This window comes from Myotis yumanensis, unplaced genomic scaffold, assembly GCF_028538775.1.
Source record: "Myotis yumanensis isolate MYYU_CA2020_CCGP unplaced genomic scaffold, mMyoYum1.0.hap1 SCAF_13, whole genome shotgun sequence".
Taxonomy (NCBI): Eukaryota; Metazoa; Chordata; class Mammalia; order Chiroptera; family Vespertilionidae; genus Myotis; species Myotis yumanensis.
This window is the reverse complement of record NW_027223764.1, coordinates 17909412-17926590: the sequence shown is the minus strand read 5'-3', so window position 1 is coordinate 17926590 and position 17179 is coordinate 17909412. Positions and strand designations below refer to the sequence as shown.

The following is a 17179-nucleotide window of genomic DNA, read 5'->3' as shown; positions in this document are numbered from 1 at the left end:
GCTAAAATTTAAAAGATTGACAGTATCAATTTGTTGAAGATGTGGATCAACTGGAACTCTGATACATGGCTGGTGGGAATATAAATTGGCACAACTTCTTAAAAATTGCTTCACCATATCTACTAAAGCTAAACATACAGTTCTACTCCTAGGTGAAATGAGTGCATATATCTATCAAAAGACATGTATATAAATGTTCATAGGAACTTTATTTATAATAGCCAAAACTACAATCAGCCTTGTATATCCACCAAAGGAGACAGGAAGGTATAGTGTGTTCATATAATGGAACATCAACCAGTAATAAATAAATGAAAAAAGAATGAACTTCTGTTGCATGCAGTAACAGAGAGTAATCTTACACTGTTGAATGAAAGAAACCAGGCAAAAAGAATACATGCTGTTATGAGTATCTATAGGAAATCGAAGAACAGGAAAAATGAATTGATGAGAGCATTGGGGTGAAGGTAGTATCAACTTTGTAAGGGGCATGAGAGTGCTTTTTGGGATACTGGAAGTGATCAGGGTGGTGGTTACTACAACGGTATACAAAATATGCTTATAACTGCTTATGAGATTCAATTAAATTATGATTTTTGCAATCTGGTTGGCCTCATATAGGTAGCTTGAAAATGGCCAGGATAGGAATATTTGGTTTTTTGTGTTTGTTTGTTTGTTTGTTAATCCTCACCCAAGGATATTTTTCCATTGATTTTTAGGGAGAGTGGAAGAGAGAGGGAAAGACAGAGAGAAACATCGGTGTGAAAGAAACACATCGATTGGTTGCCTCCTGCACGAGCCCCGACCAGGGCCTGGGCGGGGAGAAGCCTGCAACGCGGTACATTTCCTTGACCAGAATCAAACCCGAGACCCTTTGGTCCACAGGCCGACGCTCTATCCACTGAGCCAAGCCAGCTAGAGCCAGCGTAGGAATATTTACACCATGAAAATGTGCAGATGCTTTTACAATTGGGGAGAGTTAACTAGCTGATAAACTCTTACCAGCACACCACTTCTTATTGCTTATCAGTCCTTGGCCTCTCATTGTAGAAGAACCCTAGAGGTACAGAGAGAGGCTAAGGCCAGGGAAGCACTGAGGAATGGTCTGGTTCAGCCTCAGCCTAGGAGAGTTAGCAGTGAGAAACTAGCATGCTTTGGGCATGCCTCAGCTCTAGTGAATATTGCTTTGATTATGTGTGAAATCAACTGCCCAGTGTTTGACTTTTTCATCCTGCCTTTAATTCAAATTAAGTTTTTTTCTCTGTGTCCTTGAAATAGCTAAATGATAGAGAAAATTATCAGGATAACATAGCCTTTTCATAGACTCCTTTTGACATGTTACTGAATTTGTCCTTTTGATTCTGAGTAGTTCAGAAGTTTCTGTTTCTGCTTCTTTAGGAGCATTCTGGAAGAGTTTTCCGACTCCAGTTTGATGAATTCCAGATTGTCAGTAGTTCACACGATGATACAATCCTCATCTGGGACTTTCTAAATGATCCAACTGCCCAAGCTGAACCCCCCCGCTCCCCTTCTCGAACATACACCTATATCTCCAGATAAATAATCATATACTGACCTCATACTTGCCCAGGTATGAAAAAGAACTGTGTGCATGGCACTGTGGGTAGGAGATGGAATGTTGGCTGTAAGGTGTTGCTAGTTCATGGAGCTTCTCATGTCCTTTATCTTTCCAAGTCCTGTAAAGCAAGGGAAGCTGCCACCATGAGACAGGGCTGGGGCTGCATATTGGATGCTGCCTTCATCAAGGAAGCCAGCCTCAGTTCTAGATGATTCTGGAATTAGATCTAGATGACCCTTGTGCAATAGAACTAATAATTCCTGCCCCAGTTATCTAATAGAATTATTCAGAAAGTAAGAGATTTAGCCTTGGCTGGGCAACTCAGTTGGTTAGATCATCATCTAGATACGCCTAATTACAGGTTCCATTCCAGGTCAGCCCGGTAAGGGCACATACAAGAATCAACCAATGAATGCATAAATAAGTGGAACAACAAATCAATGCTCTCTCTCAAAAAAAATTTTTTTAAATAAATAAATAAAAATTCAAAAAACTTTCAAAAGAAAGATTTGAATCAGTTTCAAAACTAAGAGTAATGACTCAAAAGCCTGTGGCTTTGTAGTTCCCAGATTAAACCAGTACCTATAATTAAAGACCCGTTAAATCAAGTAGGTAGTCAAATGTACCAATGGGAAAATCTCATGGTGATAAGCTGGCCTCTCACAGCTCTGTTAGTGTCATTAGATTTTAAAAAGTTAGCTTTTTAAAATCCTTATCCCCACTCCCCACCTCCTCTAAAAATGAACTGTCTTTTGACCTTGGAAGTGGTTCTGAGTTGGTGAGAACTCCATGTGTTCTCCCACTCAAGTCTTCATCCTCCCTCGGAGGCAGGAAGAGATCCTAAAATTCATCTTTATCTATTTGTGGTATATTCACATACATGAGGTGATGGTTGTTTGGGGGAAACTGCACTACTGGTGGGAGCCTTGCCATCGTTGTGATTTCTCATTTCCCACACTTGCCTCGATGCTTGTGAAGGAAGTGCACATTTAGTACACTTTTCTGCACATCTTTTTACATGGTTCTTCTGAGTGGGTGGTTTGTGCCCTGCGGGGCTCATATCAGTGCTCACATCTTACAGAGGACATGCTGCTTCCTCATCCCTCAGCCTCCTCAACCAAGTCACATAGCACACCTTGGTGAGAATTCTAGCTGTGTGCGCTTGGGCAAGTAACTTCCCACAGCCTTAGTTTCCTTATTAGCAAAATGAGGGTTGCAGTACATAGTACACAGAGCTGTTGTGAGGGTTGCATTGAAATGTTATGTGTAAAATTCTTAGTGCTTGGCACAATGCCTAGCACCTAACAAGTCCTTAGTAAAAAGTGGTTTATTAATGTTAATATTGTAATCATGTTACCTTTCCCCTCCTTTTGCCAAAATTTTCTGCTCCTGAGTTTTCTATGGCATTTTGCCATATTTAATATTGTTCCTGATGCTCTTACAGCTTATGTCTCCTTCCCCTCTCACCCCTAAAACATACATACACATCCCATAAGAGTCTGTCTCAGGCCTTTCTTCCTTATCTAAGCTCCCTTCTTTGGCTGCCTTGTCTCTTCCCAAGGCTTCAGCTCTCATCTCAGTGTAGATGACTCTCAAACTTGTATCTCTAGTCCCAACCTCTGCCTTAGTCTCCAAGCCACATATCCAGCCACCACCTACACATCTATCTCTGAAGACACCACTGTAGTCACTCTGTGTAAGCATAGTGGCCCTTAACATGACAGTGAGCCCCCTGCCAAGTCCCCAGACAGGCCATGTAGCCTTTAACGGAAGCTCCTGCTGGTCACAGGCCAAGAGCAGGCGTTACGAAGGACCTCTGAGCCTTTCTCCTATTTGACAGCTAAGTTAGTTCTTTTTCTCATAGAGCAAGTGAGAAATACAGGGAAAGGGACTAATGATTATTTGCTCTGTTTTCACACAGGACTCATTAAAGTTGCGGTATTTAACGTATCTGCCAATACCAGGATGAGCAACAACAGTAACAATCAAAATATTACCCACTCTCCCCGGACTAGCCGAGGAGTGGGGCTTTGAGACTCCTGTTGGGACACAGTGGTCTGCAGTCGACTCAGGAGGGTCTACTCAGCACAGCTGACTGCTTCCGTGCTGCTATCAGATGTCTTTTATCTTTCGTGAATGATTAGAACTTTTAAACCTCACCTCACTTCCCCTCCTCCTTTCCCCTGTGCACCTGTTTTTTCCTCATTTGGTTCCAGACAAAGATGACTTATAAATATATTTAATGTTTTGCCAGAATCTCTCTTGCTTTGCCGTTAAGCAGAAGAACTAGTTTCCCTATATACCTGCTGGGAGAGACCCCCTTCTAGGGGAGAGGGGGATACAACTTCAAGCCAGACAGCACCCAGTGTCTCCCTGAGAACTACAGGAATGCCCAGCGCCTGGCAAGCTCAGCGAGCCCCACTGTGCTTAGGAGACAGCGCTCCTGTATAGCCTCTGGGGCAAGAAAGAGAGACAAGAAGAATGAGCACACTTGACGGTCAGGGCCTCTTTCCTCCATCTCTCTTCTCTGTTTCTGTCCCTCTTCCCCCTCCCTCCACCCCTTCAACCTGTTCTCTGCTCCACCTGAGAAGAACAAGGATGAAGAGAGTGTCCTCAGTTAGCATGAGGCAAATCGGCTAGAAAATGCAACACTTGGAAGAGTTAAATGCTGTTCAGTTAAAATTTCAAACCGAGGCTTTTGCTGCAAGTGACCCTATATGACAACAACGCGTTTTCAGACATGGTACTTTCATCATATTTGCAACTCTCCTCTCTTCTCCTTCTAACATCCTCTCCCCAAAAAGGGGGGCAGAAATTTCCTGGGCTCCATCAGTGGCCACATCTTTTCTGGACTCAGCAGTCTCCTCGATTCCATGTAGAGTGTGAAAAGGAGCTGCTGATTGCATTTCCTCTCATTAACAATTAGATGTGTAATAAAAAGCATTGTACTTCATCTTAAATCACTGGTAAGGCTCAGCCCACAGAAAGGCTTGAAATGGCCGGAGCCAGTCGCTTGGTTCGTTCTGCATAATTTCACGTCTCAGATTTCCTCATCAGGGCCTGTGAGCACCCAGGCACCTGTATCTTTGCCAAGACCACCATCAGAGTAGCTTAAGAGGTGGTCGGGATTAAAACTTCATTTCTTTTTCATTTAGGCCAGTAAATACCATTTCCAAAAATCGAGCTAGTCGTCTCAACCTTGCACTGCAGACCCTTCCTTCTGCTTTTCCCAAACCTGGTATTTTCAAAGGGCAAAGCTGCCAGAGAGCACAGATCAGGGTGAAGTTTGGCACACAGGGTTTATTACTGGGGCAGAAACTGCCTTCGCTTTCCTTTTCTTCCTCTTCCTGGTCATATGTTACTCTCCACTCTCCCCAACCAATAACTCTGGGAGTTAGTTAATAACACAAACAAATGGACCTCAGCAAGGGCCAGGCTGACCTGGCCACTTGGAAGGCAGCTGTGTGGGATTCAGGTGCAGACACCTGTGCCACCCAACCTGGGAGCACAGGGAATAGAACCAACGTGGGGGTGGGAGTGGGCCTGCGCCAGCCATTCCTGGTGGCCTGGGTACACCCATCAAAAGCCCGAGGCCACAGTACAGTCTCACGTTTCCCTTGGAAGCTGAGCTGTCTGGCCTGTTGTTTCCATTCCTGATCAAAGCAGTTGAGCAAAAGAAAGCCCCTTTTTAACTGGCGGCTGTAAGAACAGCGGAATGAGAGCCAGTTGCAAGTAACCTCAAAGCTAGGCCACCTTTAGTTCAGCAAAAGGGGAGGCAAGAGAAAGCCGTCTTCCCTCTGATTTGTAAAAAGGTATCCCCTTCCTAAAATGTACCCAGACTGAATGTTGTTATTACAGATTAAGAGGCAGGTTATGCATATGCATTTTTCTTTCCTGCTTTATGAGTGCTTTTAAGCTTTTAGTTCCAGGTTATATTCAGAAAGTATTTCCCAGTGTAATGATGTCATTGCCTAGGAAATATTTTTTGAGAATAATTGCTTTTCCTACTACCCATTCTACAGAGAAATGTTTTCTAGTCGCTTCTCATGGTTCCTTGTCCATTGTGTTGACTATTAATGCCTTTTTGATTGGTTGAGGGTTTTGCTACAGATGAGGCACAAGACCATCAGCCTGAAAGACACATAGCTCAGGCATTAAAGAGGCATGGATTTTAAGCTGTTTAAAAATATTGTCCAATAGCCATAACTTTACTAGCCCTTCTGTTATATGCTGCTGTTCTAAAGTGAGAGCTGTTGAATATTCATTGGTGCACGGGTTTTCCTCTCCCATCGAAGTTCACTTGAAGGTAGATTGTTTTTAAGACTGTGCTGAAGCCTGTCCAGTACATCAGAAGTGATATCGAGGTGGGCCCTTCAGCCTGGAGCGGTTAGCTCTGTCGAGTATATTCCCCAAGTTGTCCTCTGCTCTGATGGAAATGGGAATGAAGTTAAGTGGTCTGAAAAACTTGAGTCAGTCACATTTCTCAGCTCGGGGGGTCATTTACCAGTTCATTGTAGAAGAAATAATCAGGTAAGTAAAAGTTCATTTCCAGAGAAAGTAAACCCCACTTACCATCTCTGCATGATTTCAGTGGGAATTGATTATCACTAATCCCCAACTGGGCTAGAATAAATGTAAAGTTTGACCTTTTTAAAAAAGAGAAACAAAGAAAGTCTCAACACATTTAAAGGAATGGTAGAAAAGGAGCTGCAGGTGTCTCTGGGCTCTGAAATGAAATGTCTCCATTGTAGATCAGTCTCTTCTCACTAAAATTCCAATGTGGTTTGAAAGAAATGTTCCTTAAAGACAGGAGGAAGCCCCTTCAAAGGTGGGCAAGGAGTGTGCACTCACACCTGCACCTGGGAGCTCTGTGGGCACGTGTGAGCTCCGCTCACACTGGGGCTGCTTGGACAACACCAGCATGCCTTGCACGTGTGTGTCTTTGCACCGCTGAGAACATCCTTTCACTCTCTTATGTGCAGTCTGAAAGCAGGTGTGGATTGTGGATGGGAAGCCTTTTACACTGTCCCTTGGCAAAATCCTGGTGACTCTTTGCCAGAAACTCTAGAGACAGGGCCTCTCTGGAACTCTGTTGACAGATAATCAAGCCTGGCCCTCATCACTTGTTTCTGAACTGGAAAAGACCCTGGGACCCCTAAATCATTCTGCGTTCTGCTTGAGTAAGAAAAATGCTGTTTTGTTTTGTTTTTTGTAAAATCAAAAGCTGAAGAGAAGAAAACATGCACTCCTCTCCTGGCCATCGCTTGGTACCCACTGGTCTGAACACGGGGGCTGGTGTCCTTATCTAGCATTTGATTGTGTGTGGCAACAAAAGGCTTGGGGTGGAGGGGGTGGGGAATATTGGAAATAATGAGGGCATTTTTTCTTTCCTGGAATTAAATTATATGACATTGGTATCATTGACCTTCTTGGTGTCCTCCATTTACCTTAGAAGGTAATACCTTCCTGCCCGAAGTGAGAGCAGTCCAACCCAGAAGGGTGCCGGCCTGAGGGCGAGGCTGCAAGCGTGGTTATGGAGGAATCCAGGTACTTTTCCGGAGAAAAAGGGATGCTTAGATAGCCACCTCCTGTGACCATCACATTCTCTGATGATCAGGTTTACTATTTGACTTAAACCCACATTTCTGATCTCCTTCCCCATTTAGATGAGTTCAGACTTTCCAGGTGCTGCAGAACATGAAAAGGTGCCCTGTTTCTCCTCCCTTCCCCTCTTCCCTCCTAGAGTAACTCTCACTTTATCATGGACCCCCAGAGCCTGCAGGTTGAGTCCTCCCTGGGCTCTATCCACACAGCCATCTCTTAGGGGAATAAGGCTGCGTTCTGCTTCTTGTTTTTACTTGTACTTCGTTTGTGACTTCCAAATTATTGGGACTGAGAAGAGAAACCAAAAGAGCATGATTATGGCAACCTGATTTCAAGTGGAACTTAATGCATTGATATCCTGAAACCTTTTCTATGGAAGTTGAGTACCTATGTTTAGGTACTAAAGTTTCCTGGAGGCAGATGGCATCAAACTATGTGCTCTACAGCCCACCCAGCTGGCTCTCTCAGCTCCTGATTCGTGTGTGCATGTAAGGATGAGTGTGGTAAATAGCATTATAAAGCGTCGCCTCCCCTCCGTCCCTTCCCTTCTTGAAGGAAAAAAACGAGAATGTTTAGACCTCTGGGTACCAAGGAAACTAACACCTTCCCAAATCAATGATGACTCAAACCCCACCCAGACTGTTCTGAGGGATGTTCACTGGACTCTAACCATGGGGCAGGCCCGGCAGCCATTGTGAGCTCCCTGAGGCTTCCAGTTGGTTCCGCCCTTTGTTCTCTAGACTCTTAAGTGCTGACTGCTTTGACTTTTGTGACTCTGTTTTGGTGATGTGTAGTCAATGTACCAATATGTTCACAACCTAGAATCATGGTAATATAGTGTGTTTTGGTGTTTTTTTTTTTAACTGTTCAGAAAAAAGTAACTTAAATTACAAATATAAGATTAAAGTGAATTTTCCAGTGTCTTGTCTCTTTGCCCCAACGTCAGTAGGACAGTGAGTTTTTCAGTATACAAGTTGAAGGAATGTGAGAAAACAACATTGAGAGGAGTCAGGGCCAAATGGCGTGAATAAATATGGGACCTCTAGCATATAATTAATGTTCCATGTTGAATTACATCGAAGCCAAACTGATGTCTAATTTGGGTACAGGTCCCCATAGCCTCCTCAACTTACCACAACCCTACCCACACCCAGGACTGTTAAGTTCTCCTCTGGAAGACTTTAGGTAAGCTCACTCCTCTGGAGCAGTTTTCAGAGACTCCAGCACACTGTAAAAATAAAGGGGGCACTGACCATCTGGGAGAAACCCACCTGCCTTCTCTCCTGAAACCAAACCTGGGGAAGCAGGCACAAGGTTACACACCATCTCCCTCTTCTCCTCCCCTCCTGGAGTCATGACAGCATTCTCAGACTGAGACCACAGGGCCCCCGTGCAGAGCTCTCCCTGCTGGAGCTGAAGGCATAGCAGAGCATCAGGTGCACCCAGCGTGTTTGCACATGGGGAACCTGCACAAGAACAGGGGCTCCCCACACTGCCCACGACCAGACTAGACCTACCTAACAACTGAGGGCAGGGAGGGAGGAGTCAACAGTGACCACTCGGGTCCCTGGCATCTAATCAGTTGTCACTCGCCAGCTGGGCAGTACTGAGCAGAGGCTGGGCCAGGGGGGTTACCGTCTCACCTTCAAACCCAGTGTCAGCTTCCTCCAGGATGGCTGGGGTGGAGGGCACGTCCCTGGAAGACTCAGCCCTGAGGTTGCTGTTTCCCAAAGCCAGGCTAGGCCTGGAATCCTCTCCCCCTGAAACCTATAGCTGCGCCACCATCGACAATGACGAAGGGGAGGAGACCTCTCTTCTTTCTGATTGGCTCTTGCCAATTAAGAGCATTTTATTAGGCTGCTAATTAAAGGCACTTCGTTAGCAGCAGGAGAGGCCGGGTGGGTGCCTGGTGAGATGGAGCTGAAGCCAGGAGAAATCGTTTTCTTCCCCCCATGGAAGCAGAGCCTCTTAGGGAACCCTCTCAGTCCCCCAACCTTTCCCGCTGCGCCTACCACACCCCTTGCTTTCAATTAGCAGCTCTGAGGGGAGTGAGGTCATTACCAAGCCCAGGTGGAGAGCCCTCCCCTGCCTCAGGCCACACGCCCTGGCAGGGGAGGGCTGTTCTGTCCCCACACACCTTGTTTGGGGTCTGAGCCGCCCTAGTGGTGCCCTGGGGTTGTGTTTGTTCTCCCCACTGAGGACTGGCCTCCTGTGGGTCCCATGTCTGAGCCCATCACTGGCAGCCACCTAGGAAATAGGATGACCAGTCACTTGGTCACATGGTGTGGACCTCCTTGTCCCTTTCCGCACCAAAGGCTCACAATGTTATTGGGAAACGTGACCTTCCTACCAATCCTTTTCCAAGAGCTGAGCCCTCATAGACCGCAGACCCCAGTGGGTTGAGGAGGAGGAGGGTCTCAGGGACCCTGAGACTCCAGAGCTCCTCACACGTTTGAGGTACTTCCCCTGCATAGTTCAAGTGAGCCCCAGGCAAGTCCCCTTCCTCCAGCAAAAGGGGGGCCTGGCCATGACAGCAAGAGGGGGCTGGCATCAGGGTCAGAGATAACCCCTCTCTAGAACCCTCTCTGTCCCACCTTGCTGCCCTCCTCACCCCCTCACTTAACTGCAGAATTAGCACCAGCCCAGGCTGGGAGGGCAGATTTATGGCTAGGCCTGCCTCTCTCCATTTAACCTGAGGCCGGCCTGGGCTCCAGACACTAAATTAGATTTTTGACAATTAGAGAGACTAATGGGCACATAGCCATCCCCAGAGCCAGATATCCAGCAAGGCCGTCCTTTAATATCCACCACTGGCCGCCAGCCCCTCCCAACCGGCCTCTTCTCTCCTCGGTGGGCATTTCTCTATCATGGCCTGCACCCCTCTGCCCAGGGCTTCTCTGGTTCCCTCTCCCTTGGTTTCTCAACCTCTCCTTCCTGCTCTTGCCCAGGGCCAGCTCTGCTCTGGGGCTCTGCCCTCCTTGCCTGCCTTTCTTGTCCTTCGGCCTCTTTGCCCTCCTGTCACTTCTCCATCTCTACCTTCCCTAGGTAACCTACCATCCCCCTGTAACCTTTCCACCTGCCCCTAGCAGACTGCAAGCCCCTTGAGGGCAGGGGCGTGTGCCCCATCCCATCCTACAAGCTCAGCAACCAATGGATGCAAATAAATGTCTTGAGCCTGCCTCCCTCCCCACTCCCTCTGAGCCTGGATCTCCAAGGCCTGCCCACCCTGCCTTCCTGGCACCAGGCCCAGCCCTGGCTCTGACCAGGCTCTGTTCCACGTGGGCTGGGTCCCCTTCCCTGCAGCCCCTCAGCTCTGGTCGGTCTTGGGCTGGGCCCGTAATGAGATTGCAGTAAGTGGTGTTGGGGGGGGAAGCTGCTCACATTCACTCAGGCAGACTCATAGCTCTGTCAGGCTGATTGGTCCTGAGTGGAGGCACAAACGGCCCCCCATGGACACGCTGAGATTGGTTATAAAATTACAAGCATTTGTTCTGCTGTCAGTGGCCTTCCCTCCCTCCCCTCTGCCTGCTGCCTGGGCTCCCCACCGCCCCCTACCCAGCCCTCTCTCCCTGGGGGTCAGCCCACACACCCTGAAGGACCCTGGTCAGGGGCCACAGTGGCAGATGGAAACAAGAGGCTGCGGCCACCAAGCTCCCCATCTGGGGAGGCCTTCATACCTTGGCCCTGGGACCGGCACAGCCTGGGCTGGCCTCAGAGTGACCTGACCCTGTGCTCAGGGTTTCCTATTCCCTGAGCATGAGTGGGGGTGGGGCCCAGGGCAAACAGGCCTTGAATCCAGATGTGCAGATCCCAAATAGAGGAAGATGTCCCAGACCCAGGCAACCCTGGGCAACCAGTGCCCACACCTTTGAGGGGGTCCTGGGCAGGAGTTGGGATGGGGAGTTAGGAGGTGCCTGGGGGCCTTCCCTGTAAAAGGAGGGAACAGCAGCCACCAGGGCAGTAGGAGGAACCCACCTCTATTCCCTTCAATGGCCAGGCCCTTGACCCCCAGGACAATGCAGATCTTAGGAGAGTCCCTCACCACCTAGTCCCCAGAACCTGGGCCAGACGCAAAGCCGATAGGGCCCACCAGATCCCTGCTATGGTTACCCTTTATCATGAGCCCCTCAGCCTGGCCCTGCAGTCTCTCTCCAGGCCCAAGGATCAATAGCCATCTGTCCCTCTGGCCTTTGTAGGGGCGCTATTACCTCCAACACAGGGGCACTTTGGAAAATTGTTTTGTGCTCTAGTGATGCTCTCAGAGAGATACCCCCTCCTTGCTGGGTCTACCCTTGTCTGACAGACATACCAGCCCAGGCCCTCTTACTCTGGCCTCTGGGCCTCCTTCCCTCCCTCATTTCTCCAACAAGTACCCCTGCCCCGGCCCGTGCCTGGCCCCTCAGCTCCAGCTTCAGTTCCTGCCTGTCAGTCACCACCCTGTCAGGAGGCACCAGGACACCCTGTAACCAGCCGGGGAGGGGGGGGGAGGGCGGGGGGGGGCTGAGTGTTGATGGGAGGGTTCCCCAACTAGGAATGGGGAGCTTCAGGCAGTAGCATCTCCTGGTTTCTGGCTACAAGGTGCCTTCCCGCCATCCGTCATTCATTCTCAGCCCAGAATGTATTTGCTGTAATTACATCTTCAATTAGGGTGGTGACGGCTCATTGTTCACCAACAATGATGGATCAGATCCTCCTGCTTGCCGGCCTCCCTCTGTCCACCACTCTCCAGGTCAGCTCTCCCCCAGCTCAGGGCTCTCAGGTTGGGAAGGGGACAGAGAACATGGTGTTCCCACTGAGGCCTGGAGCAGCCATGAGCTCCATCCCCAGGGTGAGTAAGTCCTTTTAGACCCCTGGGGCTCTCGAGGGACTGGTTGGACCCTGATACCTCCACCCAGGGCTCCCTGCAAAAAGGCTGCGGGTCTCTTAGTGGCCGCCAGATGTCTCCTTGGTCCAACTGACCAGATTTTGGTAGTGGGGGTAGGGGCTTATTGATGTTGCCCCATTCACACGCCTGCCAGCATCACCACCCCCAGGCTGGGCCCTGGGCCACACACTCCTCATCTGAGGAAGTGGTAAGCTCAGAAAGCCTCACAACTCTAAACTGGGGGGCGGTGCATGGGTGAGTGGCCTATCTCCAAGCTCCCCTGTGGATTAACCAGGGCCTCTCACCACGGTCTCCATTCCCATGGGTCCAGGCCCACGTTTGCACGTGGTGGGTGTCCAACAACTCAGTGAATGAACTGGGGTCAGTCAGGGAGAGACTTGCTGCAGGAGGGTGGAGGCTTTGGGCTGGTAGAGGCCATGCTGAGCAGAGAGGCCAGATGGGCCCCCAAGGCCCGGGACCTTCAAGCAGGCCTTCCAGGGTAACAGCAGCCTTCATCTGGATTAAAACCCCAGCCTGGCACCTGCTGGCTGTGTGACTGGGTGCGTTCCCTAACCTAAGTCTCAGTTTCCTCATTTATAAAGTGGAGATGAAAGCCGTGCCCGCCCTACCTCGTAAGATGGCTGCAGAGTCACGGAGACATGGTTCGAGATGCGGAGAAGCCAGGCTGAGGTGCTGGCAGCACAGGGGAAGGATCTGGTCAGACCGGGACCCTGGTAAGAGAGGCCACCATGCCCTCACCTGATACAGCCGGAGGGGCTGGGAGGCCTGGAGCTCAGCAGGGAGTTTAGCCTGGACCTTGTCTTTAAGAGGCTGGGCTTCAGGAAGGATAGAGGAGGGCCAGGGAGATGGGTGAGCTGCATCCTCTGCCCTTTCTACCTTCCAGCTCTAAAATTCAGCTCCCCTCTCTCCAGGGTGCCCTGTCATGTCCCAGGGAGCCTCCCTGCTCCCAGAATGGCCCCCTCTGCATTCCCTCTTCCCCAGGGACCCTCCCCATCCTACAGGACTCCCCTCCCCGGGGTGACTCCGGGGCCCAGGCGGGAAGGATGAGCTGTACCTAGCGGTAAGTATGCGCAACATTACATATGTATATTGGAGAGTAAATAACCCCAAAAAGCGCCTTGTAAATAGACTCCGAGTTTATCCTTTATTAATGAGGCACCGAGTGCCCCGCTGTTTTAGAGCAGTGAGACTTTCATAATATCAAAACCTAAATTACACTTGCGTCTCTCATCTCCGGGACGCGCATCTTGCCGCTGTTTGCAGAGTGAGTAAGCAAGGATCCCTCCTTGCCTGCCTGGGACTTGTTGACACCTTTCTTCTGACTCGGGGAGGGGGGAGGCCGTGCATGCATGCCTGTGTCCCAGTACACACCCGAGTCCCCAGAGAGCTCCACGTCTAAGGCCTCAGGGCTCAGCGGGTGAGGGACACCTGGGATGCTGGCTTTCAATCCATGTGTGACACTGACAGGATCAAGGGGTTGCCCAGGCTCTGGGGTTTGGAGGTGTCGGGTGGGGCAGTGAACATTTACAAGCTCTGTGACCAGATTACTTCCTGTCTCTCAGCGTCAGTCTCCCCGGGTGTAAGATGGGGGTGAACGTCTTCCTTCTGGACGGCTGTGAGAACTCCGTGGGTCAGGGTTGCGCCGAGAAGTGCTTGCTAAGTGTGAGCCGTGGTGGTAATGGCCATTAGCACCCCCCCCCCCCTTTGGAATGGGACGCCGGTGTCCTCTCTTCGACAGACCACATGTGGGCCACCGCGCTCCAGCCCCTTCCTGTCACCACGACCCTGGGCTGAGAGGGGTAGACCAGGGCCCATCTCACCCCAACTCAAGACCTGACCTTCCAGTGCCCCCAGCACTGCTCAGCCAGGGCAAAGGGCCTGGACCCCAGGTTCTCCAGCTCCAAGGCCACTCTCGAGCCCTTTGGGGATTGTGCCCACCCTAGCCCAGGCCTGGGCCAACCCAGGATAGATGGGCAGGTGGCGGGCGGGCGCTGCGTGGGCAGGATTTACAGCCTGGCCGGCCAGGCTCCTGGTGCTCCGGTGGGCGTCATGTCGAATCTGTCCCATTATATGGACAGTTGAGTTTAATAGTCATTGTGTGCTCACTCGGAGCCCAGCAAACATCACGGGGCGACACCCCCTCCACGCAAGCCGCCCGCTCCCCAGCCACACGGCCCATCCGTACAGTAAATTAAAAATATGAATCACTTCTCCCCACTGCCTCCCCAAACGCTCATCTTGTCAGCCTCTATGTTGCCTTCATTTGTATTACCTTAATTTAATGTTAATTATGGTCTTCATTTACAAGGAACAAGCAGGCCCTGCTCTGCCAGGGGACCTTCCCCCATCCCTCTCCCTCCGCCCAGCAGGGAGCGGCTGGGGGAGAAGGGGAGCTTGGGGGGCTACAAAGCAATGAGGAAGGGAGTTAGGGGAGGATGGGAGGGACGAGGAAGACACCTCCCACCTCCTCCACACACCCTATCTTCAATCATTTATTCATTCAAGAGTTATTTACTGAGCACCTAGTATGTGCCAAGACAACCAGGGACCAGAGAGATGGGGCGGGGCACACCTTCCCACAAAGGGCTAAAGAAGTCCCTCTGCCATCCTGAGGAGAATGGCAGCATCAGGAAGACATATTATCCACACCCCAGGTGGGCGGGTACCCAACGCAGCCCAGACACAAACAAGAGATCTCTCCCTCCAAGCTCCCTTCTTGGCTGCTGGCACCGTCCTTACCCCAAACTGTCTCACACCCTTTTCAGGCAGGAAGTTCTTTCTTGAATCTTTCCTGAGTCCCTCGTGCTGCATATCAGTCTAGGCTCAGAGGCTGAGCGTGGCCAAGAGTGGAAGGGTGACTCCCAGGCTACACTGTCTCTGGAGGGTTGAGAGGAAGGCATTGTGGGGACCACCGCCCATCCACACCCCAGAACCCCCTACCCAGCCCTCCCATTTTGCTCTAAGTCCTTGTGTCTGGGAGGTCTGGGAGGCCTGAGTGTGACCATTTGGTTGTCCCTGTGCTGCCACATTCTGCCGATGGGACACACAGTCACACACAAGCCTGTAGAGCTGGGCGGGGGTGGGGGTGGGGGTGGGGGGGGTGCTCAATAAATGTTGGTGGCTGATGCCACACGTGTGCACACAGGGAGCTGGCAGAGGGCCACCTGCACTCAAACTGCCATTAGCCACGAACACCAGCCCTTCCCCCCAGTGCAGTCTCCTCAGCTCGGGAGAGGATCTCCAGCTGGGAATATCTGCTTGACAGATGAGGCTGTTCTGTGTGTGCCTGCATGTGTGTCCCTCTCCAGAGAGCCTCGATCCACACACGGGGACATGTGTCCCGGGGCTCAGCGGGCCCCTCAGGTTCCGCGGCCCGTTACCTGGGCACGAGCGCTGTCCAGCGGGCCCACCTGCCTGTGTGCACGCCTGTGCTCGTGCACGCGACACCCCCACCCCCGCCTGTCAGCGGCGCTGATGACATTGGCGCAGAGGAAAGTGATGACAAATGCCCGTTATCAGCGAACGAGGCCGATGACAAATGGGCGGGCGCCCGAGCAGCCCCATTACGCTGTAATAACAGAAGATGGATGGCCTAGCGCCCCCCCACCCCTACCCCCTGCGCCGGTAACGGGAGCCCATCAGGCTCCACCCTCCCGGGAGGGAGCCACGCCGCCTGCCCAGCCGCCAATCATGGTGGGCCAGGCCGAGATGCCCAGGCCGGGAGCCGGGAGCCCAAGCAGCCGCCTGCAGCGGAGGAACAAAGCGGCGAGCTCAGCAGGAGCAGGGGGCGCACTGGGCGGCCCGCTTGCCCGAGGCGAGGACACGCAGCTGTGCACACACATGGCCTGCACACGCGCCAGCCGCCTGTGTCCTTGCACGGTGCACCTGCAGCTCCTGTCCAGGCACAACCCCCACCTCACAGGACCACAGACACATGCTTGTGCGCCATGCACGGGCATACATCGCCACCAGATCCGGGTACACACCCACCAGCAGAAATCCAAGCACACAGAGCCATGCATACCCCTACACCTGCAATTTGTGCACGCCCCTATAGAAACCACTTATGTCTGGGCACATGTATGCTCCCAACATGCCTGCACATGCCTGGATAATATGTATACACATAAGCAGAAATGCTTGTGTGTGGACACAAGCCCTCACACACAGCTCTGTGCACACAATTCAGGGGCTCCACACACAAAAGATACCAACAGCTGTATCAGCAAATATTAACTGAGCCCCTACCACGCGCATCAGCTAGGTGCTTTGGAGTTACGATGATGAATATGACAGCATCCCTGTCGCCTAGAATTCTAAGTCTACCAGAGGGACCAGACAAATGGCTATGAGTGAAGGCAGACGATGATTTGTGCTTTGACCCAAGTACATAGTTTGCGATGTGAGATTTCCAAGTGGAAAAATCAGAAAAATTGGTGGCTAAAGGAAGAGTAAATTTTCAAGAGGGACTGAATTATGAGGGAGGGATATGAAAATGGGAAAGTATACGGAGTGTTTGGGGCCGAGTCTGAGAAGCCAGGAGTCCAAGCGAATGGCGTTGGGTGAATGTGATGGGAATGAGTCCTAGACAGGTTGGGGCCAGGGAAGAGGCTGGAGACTACGGAGCCAGCAAGGAGGCAGGCCCACATGAGAGACGCAGTTGGCGGGAGCTAGCACTGGACTTATCAAAGGAGAAGCCCACGAGGACAATGAATGTGAAAATAAGCCCGTGGGAGGTGCCAGGCAGGGCCAACCTCACAGTTGTGTGACCTGTGGATCCCATGGGGCTCTGCATTTAGAAGGGCCCTTTCTGGTTTAATGCTGCCTTGAAATTTTTTACAATATTATAATAAGGAGCCTGTATTTTCGTTAGGCACTGGGCCCTGGAAATTATGTAGCCAGCCCTGGAGCCTGGGATCTGCCAGGTTTCCCCACTGATTAAGACGGTAGAAGGAGCAGGTGGAGGGAGATGGTGAGTTTGGCTGGGGCCAGGGGTGTGTGAGAGTTTGGATGTGGAGTGAGGGGTGGAGGGGAGGGGTGAGGATTCAGTGTCTCCATCCCCAGAGTGGGAGCTGGGGCCTCACATATATGTCTGCCATGCGTGTTTCTAC

At 51.0% G+C, this 17179-nt stretch overlaps 1 protein-coding gene across 8 annotated transcripts in view; it reads left to right on the top strand.

Moving 5' to 3' along the window:
• BTRC (beta-transducin repeat containing E3 ubiquitin protein ligase) overlaps positions 1-8094 on the top strand; it is a 174004-nt gene extending 165910 nt beyond the window's left edge. For all 8 annotated transcript variants that reach the window (XM_070432465.1, XM_070432466.1, XM_070432464.1 and 5 more), the window contains 2 exons: positions 1399-1591; positions 3501-8094. In XM_070432465.1, the coding sequence (XP_070288566.1) occupies positions 1399-1560 (162 nt within the window). In that variant the 3' untranslated portion in view covers positions 1561-1591; positions 3501-8094. The remainder of the gene's footprint in view (positions 1-1398; positions 1592-3500) is intronic.
• The last annotated feature ends 9085 nt before the right edge of the window (positions 8095-17179 follow it).